The 22,567-nt window shown below is 40.7% G+C and overlaps 1 protein-coding gene across 1 annotated transcript; it reads right to left on the bottom strand.

Moving 5' to 3' along the window:
* Positions 1-8,745: 8,745 nt before the first annotated feature.
* LOC122652585 (universal stress protein A-like protein) lies at positions 8,746-21,133 on the bottom strand. The gene is made up of 4 exons (XM_043846373.1): positions 20,809-21,133; positions 18,567-18,670; positions 18,228-18,346; positions 8,746-8,908 (listed from the first exon to the last, which is right to left on the bottom strand). Exons 1-4 carry the CDS (start codon positions 21,119-21,121, stop codon positions 8,830-8,832), a joined length of 615 nt encoding a protein of 204 aa, XP_043702308.1. The 5' UTR covers positions 21,122-21,133; the 3' UTR covers positions 8,746-8,829.
* Between the last annotated feature and the right edge of the window lie 1,434 nt (positions 21,134-22,567).

Here is a 22,567-nt window from a genome sequence, read left to right as displayed (position 1 = left end):
TGGAAATGAATTCTTTGACCTTGACTAGAATGCACAGTCCATTGGAAGGTGAACAGCAGGAATAAAAAAAAGGAGAAAAATAAGAAATAGAAGGTGAGGATGAAGGAGAAGAAGAGCAAGAGGCCCCTAAGGATAGGGATACTGATATTGGAGTTGAGCAGTTTACTCCTCCTATGTCTACACCACCTAGAACTTTTGAGGTAGCTAGTCCTAGTTCAACCAACTTTGAGCAGTACATTGATAGGAAGTTTGAAAAAAATTGAAATTTATTAGCTGGTCTGTGTGACTGATTCCACTCTGGATTATAGAGTGTAAGAAGAATTAATGAATAATGCATGACACAGATTTGGAGTTGCTAGAACATGTATGTACTCACAATACATGCAAATTAGAAAAGATAGAGAGAATCCGAAGAATGACATTGAGAGAGTTGGAAATTATGGAAATATTCCAATGATGTTGATTGCAGTGTAAAAAGCTATAAATTCAGTCAAAGAGTATGTCAAATAATTTAAGTTTATCAAACTAGAAGCCTTCAAGAACATTATTCTTAGCAACCAGAGAAGGCTATTGAAGTACTATATGTTTTTCTCAAGTTCTTAATGGCACAAAGTGGAATCAAAATTATCCTCAATAAGCTCCCTCTCAAGGCTTTTTGGATAGCCTAGTACCTCTACATCTAAAAGAAAAATAGAGATTATTGATTTAGATATCTGAATATATAGTTTGAGCTGAAAGTTTCTTTTTTATATAATTAGATATATAAAGTTTTTGAATATATGCATGTCCAACTATGATAATAGTCCAATGCACTAAATTGGTATATGTAAATCCATCTGTGGCCTTATGGCCTTAAATCTTGAAAAAAGTTTGTGGTTCATATGGAAGTCCAATTATGCCTTATAGGCTCTTGAGTTTTGAAAAAAGACTTTTTGAATCTATATATAAGTCCAGTTATGGCCTTATAGGTCCATGTGCTTAAATAGAATATCCTTCGATCTCTATGCAAGTCCAACTATGGCAATATAGTCCAATGAACTAAATTAATATATCTTTGTTGACTATATATAAGACCAACCATGGTTATATAGACACTAGAACCTAATTGGTAAATTCTTTGTTGTCCATATGTAGGATTAACCATGGCTATGTAGGCTATTTAAACATAAATGATATATTCTTGATAGTCTATATATAAGACCTTTTTTGTTTGAATCTCAGCCTAAAAACAAACCCATGGAAAAATCCATTTGGTTTTTGGAGATGTCAAAAGGGGGAGAAAATTTATGATTGGATTTTAAATTTTATTTCCTAATGAGAGATATCAACTAATTTCAGCAAATCTTGAGCGACAAGTGTATAGCTAAAATTTTCCACCCCCGACAATGACAACGACCGGACATAGAAAGATATAGACATCTTTCTCAAGAAGGCCCCGTCTCCCCACCATCACCATAAAACACCCAAAGTGGCCAATAGAAGTGCACAACATCATCAAAAACCCCAAAAATGGCCTCCTATGACTTTGCGGCTCCACCCATTGTCGCAAGGGTTTCCATGGTGCCATAGGATGTCTTCTATGGCAGTTCTTGTAGTTCGCGATACGGAATAAGTACAACCATGGAGCCGCGGGTGTATGTAGTACGGGTCCAAGCCTCACGGTTGACCCCGTGACGCCGTGGTACGTATTCGTACAATTGTGGAGATGCAGTATTAGATCCTATGGCGCTGCAAAAGAAAAAAAAAACATCCTGCGGAGCTGTGGACCTCTAGGGGTCCCCCTATAAATAGAGGACCCCTCCCATTTCCCAAGACACAATCTCATTGCCTTAGAAGAGAGAGAAGCAAAATACGTATTTGTACAATTACAGAGATGCAGTACTAGATCCTATGACGCTGCAAAAGAAAAAAAAAACATCCTGCGGAGCTGTGGACCTCTAGGGGCCCCCCTATAAATAGAGGACCCCTCCCATTTCCTAAGAAACAATCTCATTGCCTTAGAAGAGAGAGATGCAAACCAAGAGAGTTTCCAGCACCTATTTGTTGATTGTCAATTCGCTTCTCACATGTGGAATGCCCTTTTAGGTTGTTTTGGTGTGACCGGTTTAGTGAAATATGTTGACTTCTCGTAATTTGGCCAGTGGTGGCTTCGAAAGGGTCGGTTGTTGGGTCTCAAGGATGGTCTGCAGGTATTATTCTAATTCGTTACTTTATTTGGTTGGAAAGGAACTCGAGAAAGTTCAACAGTATCTCAAGAAGCCCCAATCAGGTCTTTTCTATGGTTCTAAGGGAGTTTAGATTCTTGGCTCTAAACTTTAAAGGGCGTGTGAAGTTGGTGGCTAACCTGATGTGCAGTAAAAAGTTGAATATTTCAGTCCCACAGGGTAGGCCAAAATCTATGATGGAGATCTTTTGGTGTTCTCTTCAGCAGGGTTGATTTAAAATTAATGTTGATGGTTGTTCACTTGGAAACCCTGGGAAGGCGGGAGCGGGGGGAATAATTAGAGGCAACAACGTGAAGGTCATCTTATCTTTTAGATGTTTTCTTGGTGTAACTACAAATTTTGTGGTTGAGTTTATTGCATTGGTCCATGTTTTGGAGCTGGCTAAAGAAATACATCTTTCAAAACTTTGGATTGAGTGTCACTCAGCTGCGAAGAGAGTTTTGGTGTCTAAGAAGGTTGTTCCATGGTTTGTTAGGCAGCAGTAAAATGCTCTTCAAAGTTTTCTTGACGTCATTGAATGGAAAATCACATATTGCTTCAGAGAGGTCAATCAAGTGGCAGATTTCCTCGCTAAATCGGATGCAAAGGCTAAATTATCTACTCGTATAGCTTCTTGGCCTGCTTTGGTTGAAAATATGCTCAAAATTGACGTGTAAGGAAGTCCAAGATTTCGTTGGTTTTGAGTTTTGTCTTTCTTATATGATATTGTTTGTTCACTAGTTGATCCCTTGCTGATGGTAATGCCGTAGGTGGGGGATTTATCTTGTTGGTTTTTGTTTGTTGCTTCTTGGTCTCCCCGGGTTGTAAATACTACTTTTTATTTTTCTCCTTTTATATATATGACATTTTAGCAAACAAAAAAAGAGTAACAGACAGTCAGTCCACCTCCACCTAAGTCGAGAGATCTTATATAGCCAACTCCAAAGTCGACCTCATGTATAATTTCTTCAATTTTCCTTTAATTTGGCAAAATATAGATCATTAAAGCATCATGGATTAGTGTAAATAATAATATGCATGCGTAGGAATAATATGTACTTTTTTTTTGCAATTAGTTTATAGTAGTCAACCAAATATTAGCCATACATGTTGGTATAGGATAAGTCATTTTGGGAGTGTTCAAACTTCCGCATCTAGTAGAAAGACCGGTTCAACTAGGCGGGGTGGGTGCCTAACATCTTCCCACCCCCGTAGTCTAACTTTTTACCTAGACTCTTACAAGACAATATGGAATCAAATCTAGCTCTTTACACATACTATGAATTAGGCTACCCCTATGGTCCTACACCCTCATCCTAGGTGGCAACTCCCTTTTACCATATTCATCCTGATCCCTCTGTTGCCAAAGACCAGAAGAGAATTTTTAGGTCATGGTCCCTACAACAAGCACAGAAGATTTGGATGATTTGGCCACTTACAATTTTAGAGGTATCTTGAAGCTTCTTAATAATACATAAGGAACGGCTTGCCACCTACCGATTTAATTTTTAGGAGATTTTAATTTTAGCAAATAAAGTAGATATATTGTAACATTGAGCCTACCTTAGTAAAGGTTACATTATTTAGGTTTATTATCTCTAAGAATTCTCAATCGTAGGATTTAGGTTTTTATTGTTTAATCTTATCCATACGAATAGTTTAGACTAGTATTTCAATTTAGTTTTGGTTTTCTTATAAATTTTAAGAGCTTTGCTCATTGAAAGTGGAGTGAATAGAAGGATTGGATTTGCTTTGAACAAACACTCTGAGTGTATAAATCTTGTAACCTAGAAAAGTTTCATAGCATTATTGAAGAGTTTCAGCTTTCCCCTTGAAATCACAAAGAGTTTTACTACAGTCTAGAAGAATTGCATCTTTCCCCTTTGCATTTTCTTTCTCTCTTGTGTTCGTGTTCTTCAGTTACACACCTAGAAGAGTGTGTCTTGACTCTCCCGATCCATAGCTTCTTATGAGGCTACATTAACACATCAATTGAATCATATAGTAAGATTTGCATAAGCCCAAAATAATCAAAATGTCACTTCATCTATAATTCATAAAATTTGGCAAGGTGACTATTTAACCAAAAATTTCCAAATATTCATAAACTCAACTAAGAAAAAGATAATTAAAAAGATAAATCAGGAGTTTTTTTTTTAGGATTCCCATTGCTTTAGGGAATCTAACCCAATTGTGGACTTTCTATCTAAAGAGGCAGTTAAGTCAAGAGTTTCTTCTTTGGTGAATGATTTCCCCTCCTACCCAAGGAAAGACGTTTTAAGAGATATCCGGGGTTTACCTAGATACCGATTTTACTCCTAATTTATTCATTCTTATTGGGGTTTTGCTGGCTTTCGACTGATGCCAACGCCGGTGGGTTCAGTCCTCCCAATTCTTGTACTTTTTAGTGTATGCCTAGCTCATCCCTGACATCTCCTTTTATCCCTTTTATTTTCATTAATTTAATACATCTCATCTTTAGCAAAAAAAAAATTCAAAAGATCATTACACTAAAACTTCAAATCCAGTTTAACAACAGGGAGAGTTAATCATGAAAATTACTCCAATTGTAGATATGCGAAGAAGAGCTTAGTCTCTTTTAATAGTGGAGAGATTATCCATAAGGCTATTTCACTTTCTGTAAAATTTCCTCCTTACAGAAACTCAGCTTTCTTTCTTTCGTTCTTCTGAAGCCTACTGAGATTAGCACATCTATGCTTCAGATTTTCTAGAATATCTTCAATCTCTTTTTCCATTTCTTCCTTTTTAGAGACAAGATCATGAAGCCCTTCTACAAAATCATCTTTTTCTCTAAAGAACTTAGATTTTTTCCAATATAGTCATTAGCTCTGATATCCGATTGCTCCACAAACATCTGATCCTTAATGCAGCCTCGTTGGAAGATATAGATCGGGAGAGTCAGGAAGACACTTCAAGGGTTTAACATGACTCTTCAAGGACACGGGAAGATTGCAACTCTTCAAGGATGCAACATAATTTTCCATGGTTACGGGGAGAACACTTCAAGGTTCAAAATACTCAACAGAGTAAACTTTCATGATCCATTCTTTTTTCTCATGGCCAAGAATCGGCTTACATATATAAGCAAAGAAAGACAAAAAATAAATAAATAAATAAATAACTCCTAAATCTCAAGCCTACTAGTGCTAATCTAAAGGTTGAGATTAAAATACCAAAAGAATAAAATCCATCCAAGGCAATCCTTATTTGGATGAGATTCCTTGGCACAATAAAATACTTAAAATAAGAAGAGAAGGGGATCGAGATTTGATCACATATGAAGCAAGTATAAACCTTCCAAAACTCAAAAGATATGCAACCCCATAGATGTCTAGTTGTAAAGCAAGTAGAGTCCTTCCAAAACTCAAAGACAAACAATCCCATAGATAGATACAAGTTCCCAAAAGCCAAAATAGTAAAGAAAAACGGTGTCCTTAGTTGGGAAGCCTTTTAGAAGGTTGAATGTCGTGGAGATGGGAAGAGGGTTGGCTAATGTGGCATGGGTTGTTGGCGTGGATCAAGTCCAACCTTGGTTGCATAGGCTTTGAGTCTTGTTGATCTCCTAAGTATCTTGGGAAGAGAAACTTGGTTTTTCACAATGCTAGCTACTCGGTCCAGGCTTGCGTCACTCCTAGATTCACTATCCATTCTTAGTTCAGTCTCAAATAAAGAAAGAGAAAAAGCAAGAGGAGAAGATGAGGAGAACTGATGGAAATGAGAGAATAGAAGATATAAAGACATGATGGGAAATATAAATGAGATTAAAAGTTAAGGAGCATTGTGAAGGACCAAGAAATAGGGTAGATAGACACCTTCAGTCAAATACCACAATATTTGAATAAGTAGTTGCTTAGGGAATGAGCAAGTTCAAAGGTGAAACATCAGCTCAATCAAAACCCGTGAGATTCAAATCTCAGCAATACTGATCGATCGCTTCAAAACTTCAGTTGATCGCCATTACTCAGGCACTTTAAAATAATTCTTCAGTAGGGGGACATTTGCCTGTTACTCAAATGACGAAGAACATCATGGAGGGAAGAAGACTTAAAGAATTTTCTCATACACGGATATCCGAAGAAGATGAGTCTGATATTCTCGAATATATGTCAAAAAATTTCATGCCACCTGGTCGGCCATCTTGTCCAAGTAGCCCTAGGACAGCCTTGTCAGGGATACCCATACCACGGCCTCCCATTTACCATCTTACCATCCAAGTTTACCCATACTATCTTATCATCTAAATTCACCTACACCCACCTTAAGTTGTTTCCGTCAACCCCTTCATTCCCATTGTCGGTCATCTGTTAGTTTTAAATGAAGTTTTAAAACAAATTTAGATTCAAAATAGATTTAAATACAAAATAAGTTTCATTAACATTTGCCTCTTTATTTCTTTATCATTTCAATTCTTTTAGGGGACACTTATGTCTCTTTATGTTAGTTCTTAAGTTGCTGCGTAGCCTCCCCTTGAAGCTTCTTGAGAAAAGAAAAACTCTATTTTTTTATTGATCTGTTATTAGATTATTAAATCCATCCTCTTAATTATCATCTTAATTCCTCCTTTTAAAGACTTCTCTTTATTCCTCCTTCTCAATGCATATTCCTACCAATATAAATAAGGAGGAAGAGCTTAGCCTTTTTGAGCATCAATGAATTAAGTCCCTCTTAAGATGAATAGAGTCCTCTTGAGATTAATTATTCCCTCTTAAGATTAATCAAGTCTCTCTTGAGATGAATCCCCCTTTGTGTCATCCGTATGCATGAATTGATAATATTTCTTCTCATTGTTTTGTATAGTTTTGAAAGTGATACTATTGTAAGTATTTTTCTTTTAGTTTGAGCATAGTTCTGTAGTACTCAAAGGGGTCTAGTAGTCGAGTGCACGATTACTAAGGGAGCCAATGGACTGTTTTATCTTGGAGACTAATTCGCAATATTCCCGTTTGCACCATAGGGGGCGGGCATCTACGATCTTAAGGGTAGTGTCAAGTGACATGACTCAGCTCGCCAAATTTCTAACATCATCTCCTCTTGTACCGGCACTGACACCAACACCAGCTCACCCACAGGCCCAGAAACTGGACTATTATTACCACCCTGAGGAAGAATAAAGTCCTCTTCATTCTTCTTTCACAGGGCCTATGGAACCCTCTCCCCATCAAAGCATTTCTAGGTAAAGGATTCCCTCCAGGATTAGTCAAGTTCCCTTGAGGATTGGCCAAGTTCCCACAGGTTGCATGAAGGATCTATCCCCTCCTCCGAACCACCGAGTCGATGAAATCTGAAGAAACGGACACTTCAATACAAATTCTGGCATAATTAAGAGAACCTTTCTTTTGTTCTTCCAGATATCTGAGTAATTAAAGAGGTTTCCCAACAAGGCTCCCAATAATACTTAGAGCTGATTCCGACCACAGATGGAATGGGAGATTTGGGAGTCTAATCCATACAGAGACAGAGCTCCAACCTTTTCTGTCCAAATCAAAGTGCATCTTAAAAACTGGCGGCTCCTTTAGGATCCCAACCCCACCTGCCTTGTTAGGTTAAGTATTTTTCATTGATTTGTATCTCAACAATTGTTGAGCTTTTATACATTACAAGAGCAAGAGAGTCCTAGAGAATCTATACAAGAGAAGAGTTTGAGATGAAGGAGAGAGTTACATAAGATATAGAAGTCTAGGACTTTTACAAAGAGATAAGAGTCACATGTGATATCAACACCTAGTGATTGAGATGAGATAAACCTTTAGATAACCAGAAGCTCTAACCAAGCCCATATAGGAGTATCCTAGAATAGGAAGACTCCTATATCGGTTGATAAGCCCCTTCCACCCTTGAGAAGAGATGGGAAGATTAGCCACCTCCATTGGTTCAAACCACTCACACTCTAAAGCAGAGGCAGCTAAGCTCTCTACTGGCTGCTTAGTTGCTTGAATTCCTCAACAACTTCAAGTAACTTTGTACCTTTCTTGAGTGATATTTGTCGCAGATGCTAATGGTGTTTAGGATACTTCTCCTCTACAAATTATTAAGCGGAACAGTTAGGATTCTTATTACAACAATATCAGGGAGAATTTCTTGCTTATTCTTAAGCCAATTAACCATAAATCAGGATCGATGTAGCTCGCATAAACAAAGCAAAGTTCAGGTAATGGAAATAATGCAATTTTAGACCATGCCTGCAATGAATTAAAATCCTCTCAAATCCCCTAAAAGTGCATTGCAGTGCAGTTTGGGGCTGAGAGCTCGACACGTGGAAGATGCTAAATCCAACGGTGCTGAGCTCAATTGATCCAGTTTTTTTTTTTCCATTCTTCTCAAGCATGACACCGTTGGATTTAACATCTTCCACATGTCGAGCTCTCTGTCCCAAACTGCACTGCACTGCACTTTTAGGGAGTTGGAGAGGATTTTTTTCCTGCCTGCAACATGTAATTTCACCACGGCATGCATTATAATTTTGGGCATCTAGTATGAGCATGAAACAAAAAGTTACATGTAAACTAAGAAGAAAAAAAAATCCAGTCATCATTATTAATAGGAAAGACTACTTCTCCCCTTCAATGTAAACGCCACAAACTCAACCCTACTGTTAATAGATTCTTCACTTTGGCGGCTTCACAATGAGAATCGGGCAATTAGCATGATGTGCACAGTAGTCACTAACACTTCCCAAAAATGCCCTGTTACAAAAATTCAGTTCAATCAGCACCATATATTATATATCTTCCCTGATTAGAGGCTGAAAAGGCCCATTACTACCAATTACACAATAAAGCCATTTTATGTGGGGAAACATGTCTTCTCATTCTTTGATGCTAAGCAAAGTAGTTCCACTAAAGTAGAAAGGTTAGCTAAGAGTAAAATGGAGCAAGCAAAAGAAGCAAAAATTCCCCAGATAGTAAGGAAATGCCACGTGAATAACCCTACTTTTTCTTACCAAAAAAAAAAGAAAAGAATAACCCTACTTTTTGACACCAATTATGGACTTGTATCTATTACCACAAGTGATAATCTCTTCTTATTGATCTCTATCATCCCACACGCCCAGGGTATTGGACGAAATTTTGCTGCTACACTAGCAGCAGGAATGTTCCTGCTACAAGGCTGGCAGCCAAGGAAATGGAAAAATGCGCTTCCCCTTTGGTTTCATAAATACCCTCCTATTTATGAACCCAAAGGGGAAGTGAATTATTCCATTTCCTTGGCTGCCAGCCTGGTAGAAGGAACATTCCAACGTGATAAACACCTTGGGGAAAAATTTTGCTGCTACAAGGCTAGCAGCCAAGGAAATGGAATAATTCACTTCCCCTTTGGTTCACAAATACCCTCCTAGGTTTTAGTATTTTCTAAAATACCCTTTAAGATCCCATTTCCTTGGCTGCCAGCCTTGTAGTGTAATAGCAAAATTTCGTCCTCACCTAGAGTCCAACATGCCTAGGCATTCTCCTCTCTTATCTCTCATCCAATCTCTAAGTAACCACTTGTATATACACTTACATTCATTGATCAATCTTCTTTTCTGCTCACAATGGCTGAGACTACATCCGATGCCTCCACCGCCACTGGTGGTGGTGCTACCCACTTCACGTATTCTTCCCCCATGCCCATCATTATATCTCCATCAAGTTAACCTCTAAGAACTATCTTCTATGAGTTACCCAAGTCTCTCCCTTCCTAGACAGTCTATTTATCCTTGGCTATATTGATGGCACCACCACTTGTCCAAAGGATACTACAATCGCTCGATCCTGAAAGCAATAAGACACTATGATCAACAATCTATTTATTGCCTCTCTCTCTGAAGATGTTATCCCTCTCGCCATCAGCAAGTCTACCAGCTAGGCCATCTGGGATTCGCTCAAGGCTGCCTGGGCTTCTTCATCCACAACTCATATTAGGTCTTTGCACATGTCCCTTCAGGTATTGGGTCACAAGCCTAGTGAATCCGTATCGTTTTTTTCTTCAACGTGCAAAGAGTCTTTCTGATGAACTTGCCACTGCAAGATGCCCCATCTCTGTTGTCGACTTCAATATTCATGTATTTTTGGCCTTTACTATGATTTATATGCTCTCATTCCAACACTAATGCCTCATGCCGGTCCCATCCCTTATTCAGACCTACATGGGATGCTTCTCAATCACGAGTTTCTCATCGGCCATCAACTGTCCAAACTCCAACTTCAAGCTCCTAATTCGTTTAAGGCCATTCTTGATCACTCCGCTCTTGGCACTACCCGCAGATCTTCTCATGCTGTGGCTACCATCATCGTGGTGGTTGCTCCTCCTCTCAAGGCATTGGTGCCTGGTGCACTATTTGGCACCACGCCAACCACTCTATGGACCACTGCTACTACCATCCCGCCTTTAACCCTCCATTACTTCCCACCACTCCTCAACTATACAACACCTTCTCCCTACTCCCCCCTCATTCGCCTGCTTCACAGCTCATTATACCTCCCCACCTGTGAATACCCCAATCCCTACTACGCCCTACACCTATTCTACTTGGTTCCCTGTGTTACACCCGCACCCCAAATATACCCCTATACCCCGGGGCAGTTTAGACCTTTACCAAAGACAATGCCACGGTGGCACTGGCTAACACCAGTGACCTCAGACTCAAAATATTATTATAAGAGACCCCTCGAAGCCAAGGAAGTGTGGGTCAAAGCCCCGTAACTTTCCTTAAAGTTTGGGCCCTGACAGCAGCACCAGAGTCATGAACGGACTTACTCGAACTGAATCCGCTCGAGGATCCGCCCGTGCTGTTACTTACCTTTTTGGTAATTTATCTTGTCGGACACACATCCCTATGTCCTGGACACTCTAATTGGACCTTTGGACCATGTGGACCCCTGCCCTTACCATTAGTTGGGTGAGTGGGCCATGAAAGTGGGCCCACAAGGCCAAAGTTAAAGAAATAATAGGTTTTATATACCCTAACCTAAACCAAATAGACCTTGCAGGACAATTGGGTCCTATGGACTTAGGGTGCAACCCAAATATGACCCAACTAATTAAATGGACCTAAGGGTCCTAACATGGACCAAACATGGCCTAAGACCTAACCCAAAACCCATTTAAGCCTAAGGGCTTAACTACATTCTAAGGACCCCTAACCAAACACAACCTAAGGCCCCTTCTACCCCTTAAAGAAAAGGAAATCCCTCCCATTCACTTATCTCTCCCCCTCCCAAGCAAACCGTGGAAGAGAAGAAGGAGGAGGAGAAAGGAAAGGGAAGAAGTAGAAGTGGGAAAGGAATGAGAGGGGAAGGGAAGAGGATGGAAGCCATGCCAAGATGGCTGGCTGCCCCACATCTCCTCCCCCAAGCTGACCGGACTAAGGGAAAAGAGAAAGAGGAGGAGAAGAGATGGAAAGGAAGGGAGGAGGTCAAGAAGGCTCACTTAGCCTTGGGTTTTACTTCTCCATTAGAAGGACCTCACCAAGGTAAGCCTTCAAGCTTGGTACTCCTCCATTCTCATTTCTATTTATGTAAATTTCCTTGAGCTTGGGCTAACCTAGGGTTCCATTTGGGACTCAAGGTGATGCTTGGCCCTAATTGGGAGCTCTAAAGGTGCTGACCTCGCTTTAGGAATGGTTCCCATGAGCTGCTTGGCAGCCATTGTTGCTCACCTATGGTTTTGGACTTTGAAACCCCACCCTTGGACCAAATTGAGACCAATCCTTGTGTGATCTTAGATCTATGGGTTAAACCTAGGTTCTAGTGACCCGAGGAAGGCTTAGACACTCCTCCCATGTCTTTGAGAGCCAAGGGAGCTTCAAGCTTCAAGCTGGAGCAAAAGCCCATTGAAATCTCGGACTAAACTTTTGACGGACGCACGACCGGATCCACCAATCATGGTACCGCCCGTCAACCCGCCCAGTGTAAACCCCGTGAAATGACCTGAATGGATGAATTAATGGACTCAAGTCTATTGCATTCGCCCGAGGCCATTTCCTCACGGGCATGTCTCAGGGATCGACCGGATGCAGGGGCGGACTAAGGAAGCACATCCGCCAGTTGATCAGCCCCCTTTCTGGTGTGTCTCAGGTGTCGAACGGATGCACGATCGGATCCAAGTAAGATGTTCTGCTCGTGGGTCCGCTCGTTCTATTTTTACCTTTTGGCTTGAACAGAGTCAGGGACGGACTCACCTGTACTGAAACCGTCTGTGAGTCTGCTCGTGCTGTCTTGGTTGAAACTCAATTTTAACCTTGGGGGCCTAGCATGGGACCCTTCTATACCTATTTTAATGATTTTTTTTGTATGTCTAGGCTGGTAAACCGGTGAGATTCATGTAAACCACACCGGATGGCACCCAATGCTTGGGGAGATTCATGTCAATCACGTCGGATGACACCCTAGTTCAGTGAGTGGGTTCTAGGTGACTTTGTTGGGTTTGAATATATATATATTTGACAATCTTAAGCATGCTATTATATAAATATAAGCATTGTGCGCATTGCATTATTTATCTCAAATGTGAACTGTTATGAATGTGATAATATTCTCACCATTGTATCAGGCTACGGTGCCGGGTGTGCCGGTACCAGAACCCCAATTTATTAAATTATGAAAACTATTATATGCCATCCTGATCTGTATGTGTTGTGTCGTACTGGTATCCGGGTACTAAATGGAATGAGACGTTGATACACCCGGAATACCTCTCGGGACGATAGGACTTGCATATAGTATATCTGTGGCTATGATGCTTGTTCCCTAATGCTACGACCCTTGTCAACAGGGGTTTATGTGTTGGATAGTCTGAGCACTTGCTGGCTGTAGAGGCGGGAGAGGCCAGATCAGGGGTAGTGATGGCTATCGGGGTCTGCCACTGGGTGGCCATGATGGCTTCTACTGACGTAGGTCCCCTTATGATAATTAAGGTTTCACTGGGGCAATAGGACAAGTGATCCTCAGTGTCTCCCGAGTTATCACAGTAGCATACACTTGATCGATAGAATTGTGTACTAGGTGGAAAATGAATCTAACATTAGTATGCATCATTCTGCTTGATATTGATTGTGTGATGTATGTGCATTCCCCATTGCTCTCTCACTAGCTAGTGAAGCTAACCCCGTTGTACAACCCCTTTTTAGTTGATATGCAGATAACCTCTTGATGAGTACCGTTGGAAGCGAATCAAGTGGAGCCAATGACTATGGCTTGGATGTAGATGTATACCTAAGAATGGTGCCCTTGGGGCAATTATTTATTATTTAATTCATGTATTCATTCTACAATCATGTATAAACTGTATGTGTAATTATTGGGTGAGATTGAATGGTTACGAACATTGTTATTATACTGTGTGTTATCATTAGAGAATCGATGCTCTATAATTTCACATGTTTTAATTTGATTTCGCTTCCGCTAACTCTGTGATTGGAACGATTATTTCCGTTTGGTACGTTCCTTTCTGTCATCATATTGTGGTGACAGGATGGACTATGGCTTGGGACACTGTATCTGTGATCTTGGTAGGTATTGGGATGATATGTGATTGTCCCAGTCACCCCCTATTGCGATGAAATATCTTACATCGGGATGGGGGTGTGACACTCTGATACTAGGGCCACTCACCATATCACCCTGATGTCTCCTCACTATCACAATACACACCCTACACTGGTAATGGTCAACTGTACATCGGTAATGGTAAGGGTTTACCTATTGCTCATACAAGTTCTTCTGTTCTTCACTCTCTTACCTTTTCATTTCATTTATCTAACATTCTCCATGGCCCTTCTATTTCCAAACCCCTTCTTTCTGTTCAGTGTTTTGCTTCTGGTGATAATGTCTATCTTGAATTTCATCCTCCTTAGTTTGTTGTCAAGGATCCTAGTACGGAGACAACAATCCTCTCTGGTCTGAGTAGCAATGGTCTCTACCATCTCTCCATCCGTCCCACATCACATCCATCCGTCTCTCTTGTGGAATGCACCACCACTGATAATTGACACCACCGCTTGGGTCATCCTCATGCCCATGTTTTGCATCAAATCCTTCGTCAACATAGTTTACCATGCACTTCGTCTACATTAAGTCCTCTCTGTCCCGCTTGTCAGTTGGGCAAATCGAGTCATTTATCTTTACGATCTACTTTTTTTGTAGTTCTTCTCCTTTGGAGTTAGTATTTAGCGATGTTTGGGGTCCTGCTATTGTTCTTTTTGATGATGGATATAAATATTTTATTATATTTCTAGATATTTTACTAAATTTCTGTGGTATTCTCCCCTTTTTGCTAATTCTGATGTGTTTCTTATTTTTCAACAATTTCAATCCCTAGTAGAACATTAGTTCTCCACAAAACTGGAATCAGTTCAAACAGATTGGGGTGGCGAATTTTGGTTCCTCACCCCTTTTTCTTCACCAAATTGGGCATCTCCCATCATATATCATGCCCTCACACTTATGAACATTGAACAATAGGGCTCTGTGGAGCACCGCCACAGCCACATTGCAAAAATCGGCCTCTCCATGTTGGCTCATAATCGTGTGCCTCAACATTATTGGCACTTCACCTTTTGAGACCGCAATTCACCTTATCAACCGCATGCTCAACTACACCTTTCTTAAAATTTTTGGGTGCCTTTGTTTTCTGTTTCTCCACCCTTACCACTCACATAAGATGGACTTTCAATGCTCCCCATGTGTTTTTTTGGGGTATAGTCCTTCCCATATAGGGTATCATTACACGGACCTCTAGTCTCATCGCATCTATATTGCGCCCATGTTCATTAATGATATGGCCTTCCCCTTTTTCTCCCATCTCGGTGTACCTCTCCCTCCACCCTTTGGTCCCTTGGGCCTCCATTCCAACTAGCGTCCCCCTCCCCCAATCTTCCCGTGGCCACCCCACCCTTCCCCTCTCTTACCTCTCCCACGGACTCCCCACCTCTCCTCCCTCCCTCCACCGTCTTATCCTCCTCTCCTTCTTCCCCTCCCCTACTAAAACCCATCTCCTTATCAATCTCTATCGGCCATCACCCATCTCCTTATCGATCTTTATCGACCATCACCTATCGGCCATTTACCATCTCCTTAGCGATCTCTATCTTTGTTCAGTTACTGGACTGCGCTTTGATCACTATATTGAACTTATTTTGATGATCATCTTTAAAAATATTTATATATATACAATATAAGAAAATCAGGCTGGGTCAACCCGGCTTGACCCGTGCCAGCCACTAGGCCTACTTGTGCACACTGCCCAATCCTGCTACACCGTGCATGCCTATTGCATTGCGCAAGCCTGCCACACATCCTAAGCCTGCTGCACCGCCCAAGTCCTGCTCCCAACCCCCGCTCTGTCCCCTTGCCGACATTACCCTTTCGGTCATTTTCACCAGCAGCTGGTGGGCTATTTATAGCTCACCTTCGAACCATTTTAAAAAAAATGTTCTGGTAAGTGATAAAATCCGGAAAAAACCTATGGAAAGCCCTTGCTGCTCTCTTTAAAACCCCCTGGTCTCAACCCCATACTCCCTATGGTTTAGCATAAGAATTACCCAAATACCCCCCACTCACAACGTTTTGCTATTTCTGGCCGCCACTTCGAGCGGTGATTCAGGCTACTTAAATTGGCTTCCCCGGTTTTTAGGATTCACCTACACTGAGTCTAGCCCTAGCCACGCATCTAGGGTGAGTTTTTTTGTATTTTTTTTGTTTCTATTTATTTTGACTTTTCTAGTGAAAGTGTTCTGTTTTGAGAAATATAAGCTTAAGAAATAGTTAACTTGTTTCTTAATTTCTGAAAACATTATATGATATGTCTCTTGTAAAATCCGAATCTGTGGGTAGAGATTTGGACAAAATCTCTCTAACCATGTTAAAGATCATGTTTTGATTAGTACATGTGGGTTTTACTCAACTCGGATCTAAGATGGGTGTTTTGTAAATTTTTTTTATTTTCCCTTCTTTTTAGTATTTCAGAAAATATAAATATAAATGCATAGAATTCATACAAAAATTTATGGGATAAATATTTCATCATGCTTAATTTTATGGGATCATCATCTACTGACATGTATGTTTGATCATTTTCATATGTGTTCCCCACCTCATTTTAGGATGTAGATGTCATTTTTCCATTTGTTGTCAAAAATCCAAAAATGAGAAAAAAAGCTTGAAAAATGTTTTTAAGCATTATATTCTGTTTTAAGTTGTTTTAGAAGGTTTTCATATGTATATATGTTCATCATGCACCATAAACATGCATAAGAAGTCATTTTATGCCCTCTGGGTGCATTTTGGTAATATACCAAATGCAAGCCCAAAATGACCTTCCAACACCATAATTTGGCATATTTAGTCATTTTAGATCATTTATCATCATTCCCAATCCTTGTAAGAATTTCTAATGGTGTGTGTGTGTGTGTATTATTTTACTAACAATTTGACTGATAGTTGTGAGGCGTTGCCCACCATCAGTCATTACCGCTTTCTGCGATTTTCAGTAATTTGTGTGTGTATTATTTTACTAACGATCTGACCGATAGGTGTGAGGCTCTGCCCACCCACCATCAATCATTACTGCTTTCTAGAATAAATGACTCTGGCATCGTTAGAATCTTACTGTTTTATTTACACATTTTCGTCACTCCAGAATTTTAGCACTTCAGCCGCTATGTCGTTACATTTTCATAAAATCCTGCCGATCCCCATATCATCACGACACCCGTTTCCTAAAAATATGTTCGACCCTCTTTGTCAGGCCTGGAACGTCATTACAGCAATACCATTTGGCGTGCGTAGTGCGTAGTCATTTTAGGATGTTTAACATCACTTTTAATGCCTGCAATAACCTTAAGTATATACCTATTTTGACACTTTTACTATTTTTCCCTTAGGGGTATTTTGGTCATTTTACAAAAAAAAACCTTGTTGAGGACCCCAAAGAGGCTCCTGCTACTTTTGCCGCATGTTTTAACATTAATAAACTTGTTCTAAGCATAAGTCAGCATTTTTCATGAATTTTCATGCATTTTTGCCCTAACACGGGCATTTTGATAATTTTTACCACCTTGCATCTGCCTAACATTTTATTTGCTTTTGATGCTCTAAATGCATGCCGTTAATTTTGTTTAATAATGTTTGCTTATTTATAGCATTTAAATATGATTTCATGTTTTTGTACATATTTTAGCCCCTGTAGTGGCATTTTCATAATTTTGTCTATTTTGGCCTATAAGTTGTTTTGCTTATCAATAACTTTCCTTCTCCACGATATAATTATAATTGGTTTTCTTTTTCACAATCAACCATGTTTTTGACCATAGATGCATAATGTATATAATCACCTAACCTAGTAATAGTAATTAGGATTAAAATATCAATTTTAATTAGTCTAATTAGGTGCACAAATTTCAATCAAAATAATAAAAAATCTTCAAAAAAAAAAAAGTTTGACTAGGTGCATAATATGTATAGCACAATAGCATATAACAAAGTTTGGCCTAGAAAAACCGGTCGCCGACCAGTCGCGGTTGCTGGGTGCCTAACACATTTTTAGTCCGTAACTTGATACTTATCCACAAATCTGGGGTAGACCATTCATTGAGTCATTGGAGTTAATTTAGCATCTCTTCTACGAATGAGGGCACCAGTCATGGTTCCTAGACCGCAAATCTAAAGGTTCTCTCTATGAAGGGCCAATGCTTGATTCCAAAGTTAATAACTCCTCACAATGGTGGGAAAACTTTTGGCTAGTGGACTCATTCAGTAATTTGTCCTAAGAGATTTGTTCAGCTATCCATGTCTTTGGATTACCAAACAATGAAGTAAGGCATCACTAAAAAGAAACTACATATATCATCATCTTATATTCTTATCAATCTCTCATTTGTGCTTTACAACTAATTAACCATAGATTTTATTCAAGTGTAGCGTTCCAAATAGTGTGGGGAGTAGTTCCTTTATGCGAAATTAACCTTCAAAGTCACTACAAAATTAGGAATGAAAATAGGTTGAAGTTTAAATGTTTAATAGTTACCTCTTAATCTTGCCAAGGCCACGGCTACCAACCACTAGGATAGTAGGTTGAATCTGCTCAGCAGCCTCACAAATCATTTCCTTGGGTTCTCCATCTAGAATCATAGCTTCGGCTCTTACCTGCATAAGACTAACAATCATATGAGTGTATCATCTAAATTTTGCCATTTCGAGGGTTGTTATGGAGAAACCAACTCACCATTTATGCAAAGTTTATGACATAAATATTTTTTTGGGGTTGGGGGGGGGGGTGGGAAGGGGCAGCTCTACATTTGAGCCCAAAGCATCTCGCCCACACTCTTTTCTGGAGTACTAATCTGTGAAGGAATTTTTAATTTACCTGCCTCTCCTTGCATAATTTCAATGCACGGGCCATTAGTACTGCAGAGTTTTGTTCTTGGGCTTTCCTTACTGACATCAACATAGAAGGTGTTGCATGAATAACTGTTAAGGGATACCAGAAGGTTAGAGGTTCATTAGGAAACTCAAATAATCAATGCATGTACTATCACATTTACACACAAGTTTATATCTGTCAAATATGAAATAAACAAAGAGAAAATTTCTCTCTGGGAGAGTATACTGCCCACGCCCAGACACAGAGGGGGCAAAATGATAACCCCCGCCCTCATGCAAAAGGTAAATTCCATCCCATGATGCCAACATAGGTGTTCTCATTGGCTCCCTCACAAAGAATGCCTACCCAAAAAATAATTTGGGAAAAAGGTCTCTCAGCAAATAGTGTCGTACATAGAAGGACAGAAAAATCATTTTCGGACCTTATGATACTCTGAGCAAATAGTTTAGAACAATGCACCAATAAGGTGCGACAAAACGATATCACACAAAGAAGGACGTAAAAAGGAGGACAGTAAAGTCATTTCATATGAAGAAGAAAAAAATAGATACAAAAACTTCCCTTTGTGTATGCGAGGTGTTCTTATATTATTGCCTTAGATTTACTCAAACGCTTACCCTAAACTTCTTTTTTTTTTATATGATTTCTCTACAAAAGCAACCTTCCACCGCTCTTTCTCCTCCATAGATTTAACCTTAGGGACAGTTGCATAGATCTACTTGACGGAAAAAAGATTTATAATACGAGTATACTTTAATTTTATTTTACAACTATCGATCTTAATATAAAAAAAGATTTGCCAAAACCCCATGTTGGGTACAATCCATTAAAAATAATTGGATAATTGCCTTGAAATGCCTTCAAAGTTTTGTTATTAACAACAACAGTCCCTACCGCTGCAACATGCAACCCCCTCATCTTGCCCGGCCCATCCCCTATTCATTGTCACACCCCTACTCTTGATCACCCCTCTCTTCGATACCCCTCCCTCCCGAGCCCTGCCCCCCCCAACCCCACTACCCGCCCAACAGCGAACGGAGCAAATGCTTATTGACTTATATCAAATTGCAGCTCCTCCGGCTTGCAGATAATGTTCATAGAGACAAAACTGTAGCCACCCAGAAGTCATACTGACCAGTTCAACGATCATCTGCTCTTGAAAAATAACCGCTTAAATCTGACGTTTGATCTGATATGTGTCGCGAGGGGAGAAGTTGAAAAGTAATAAAGTTTCTGAGGGGATCCAGGGAATTATTGGTATTTGGAACAGGCAGTGCTTAAAAATGAAAAGATTAAAAGTATCACACACTCGCCCAAACATTTCCATATAATTACACAATTACACCATGCCCTCCTGTCCCCCTTCTTCCATGCAACCCCGCCCCCACCACTGTTGTGTGATTCTGCGATGAAGACGACAACGCAATGGGGTAAGGTGTTGAGGGCATTTTAGACATTTCATCTAGTTTTTTTACTCTTGCCTTACAAGAAAATCTCTCCCATGGGAATTAGGTAAATCTTTTTAACATCACAAGTCCTAATTAGAAAACATAATTTATATCAACCGGTTTTGTAAATCTTTTTTATATCTCGTAGATCTAAGCAATTTTCCCTTCACCTTATCCATCCCGGATCCAGATCTTATATGACACAGCTGTCCTAGCGGCTTGAGCGGTGTAGACACAACTACGCATGCAATGACCGTCTTACCTTGCCCGAGCGCCTTACCCCTGCCCGAGCAGGGATAAGGCGGTCATTGCATGCGGCTGTGTTTGCGCCGCTCAGGTTGCTAGGGCAGCTGCGACGTAGAGGATCTGAATGCTATCCATCCTCGGACCCTGATCTTCTACGGTGCCACGGGCTGAGCGGCGTACATACAGGTCACCCTGTAATGATCGCCTTGCCCCTGCCTGAGCACCTTGCCCGAGCAAGGGTAAGACGGTCATTGCAGGGTGCCCTGTTTGTGCGCCGCTCAGGCCGCTTTGGGCAGGGCGCTGTAGACGATCTCGATTGATCCATCCCCTCGCACTAATTCCTAAATCTGTTTTTTAGGAAAAAAATTCTTTTTTAAGATAGAAAATTTTGAATAAATATAAGGTAAGTAGACGAGAGAGATAGAAATCTCCTCTGAAATTTTTTTTGGTGTTTCAACCGTTTAGCCATAGACTTGAATGTGAAGCCTCTCTTTTATGCTGTGTAGAGAAAGAAGTTGAAAGGAATTTACTTGGACCAACGGGAACAATATAGTTCTGGAAAGGCTGCTGAACGTGGAGGAGGATAACAATGCCATGTTCTTGATTCTGGGTTAGCTCAGTCTCGGCTGCCACACCTGCAGAAGAAGAAGACAAGAAGAAAAATAGGTTTTCGAGAGCCCACTTGAGAGCATTGAAGCTCTCTTCGCACTCTTCAATTGCCACCATCACCTTCATCTGTTTCTTCTCCACCTCCGCCACTGCCTGCACCTGCTGCTGCATATTCCCCTCTCCTGCATCTCCTACTTCACTGCTTCTTTCACTTGTAAAAGTTGTCGTCTCCATCTCTTCCACTCTCTCACTCACTTCAAGTCGCTCTTCTGTTTCTGTGGGCTACAGACTATATATATAATATGACGCCCCAAAGATGAAGTGACGTCAAACTGTGTGCTTGCAAGTGTGGAATGAAACACGAAACCTGTCCGTGGAGGTGAGAGAGAAGAGAGGCTAAGTCATGCAACGTGGCATACATGCATGAAAAGAGTTTCAAACGTTGCAATTATATTAGGTCACTCCATCGATCTCATCGTCTTTGTCCACAAGGACCTGGTTCTTGTCCAGCTGTGGTGGGAGTTGGACGGTCCAGCCCTGCTAAACGACAGCAAAAATAGAAGTGGGGTGATCATTTCACATGTGGGGATCCATCTTCACATGTGGGGCCCAGGAGAATCCCCACATGTGAAATGACCATCACAGCCTTGTTTTTGCTGTCGTTTAACGGGGCCGGATGCTCCAGCTCCCGCCACAGCTGGACAAAATCCGTTTCCTATCCACAACCGTATCAGCTCGATATGCATCCATAATCCATTGCATCGTGCAAGGGAATTAATTAAGAATAGTTTCCATAAATGAGTGGTAGAAGCACGTATGCACTGATAACTTGTACTCACTTCGTAGGATTGCGATGAGATTCTGGTGTTGGCTACCAATATTGGTGTAAATCGAACACGGGCCAAGCCCGGTCCAAGCCGCCCCCAAGGGGCAGGCCGGACCCGTCCCGACCCACTGCTCATGGAGAGAACCAGCCACTCAAGTGGCTGGGTCTCTACCCCCCTCTTTGGTCGATTCCCAGTGAGAGTCTAAATAGGGGCAGGGGTCTTAGGGTTTTGGCTTTAAATAGAAAGTCTGTTACCCCAAGACCACATCATCTAAGAAACCAAATTCTCCCTTTCTCCAGTGTTTTGTGTTCTTTTTTGGATTCCATCTCTTCCTAAGGATTTGTGGTGTGGAGTTCTCTGAGGAGAAACCTATCGTGATTGTGGAGATTCGTTCGAGTGCTCATAACCATAAGCTCGGTTCTTGATCTTTCTTCCGCTGCCTTTTCGTAAAAATTCAAGTATGATCCAAACCTGAACTATTTGGATCTTGGATTATGTGAACTGACAATGGCATCAAAGCTATTGGTTTATGGTTCGCCTATATGGGGAAGAGGTTATTAAATTTTTTTTGGATCATGGAATTAGGATTTTCTGGTTTGGAAGGAGCATGAGCACTGCCAATGGCGCAGGCTCATGCCTCTCCCCTATTTCTCTCTCTTACGTCTCTCTCTCTCTCTCTCTCTCTCTCTCTCTCTCTCTCTCTCTCTCTCTCTCTCCTTCCATTTTTTCTCTCTTTCTTTCTTCCCCAAGCCACACGGTCCTTGGCGCACGCCCACGGCAACAGTAGGCCACGGCCAGCAACTGTCGTAGGCGTGTGCAAGGCGCGTGTGCTAGCTGTGCACAGCAACAGCAG

This window comes from Telopea speciosissima, chromosome 2 (genome assembly GCF_018873765.1).
Source record: "Telopea speciosissima isolate NSW1024214 ecotype Mountain lineage chromosome 2, Tspe_v1, whole genome shotgun sequence".
NCBI lineage: Eukaryota > Viridiplantae > Streptophyta > Magnoliopsida > Proteales > Proteaceae > Telopea > Telopea speciosissima.
The sequence above is the reverse complement of the archived record's forward strand: the minus strand, read 5'-3'. Positions and strand labels throughout refer to the sequence as shown.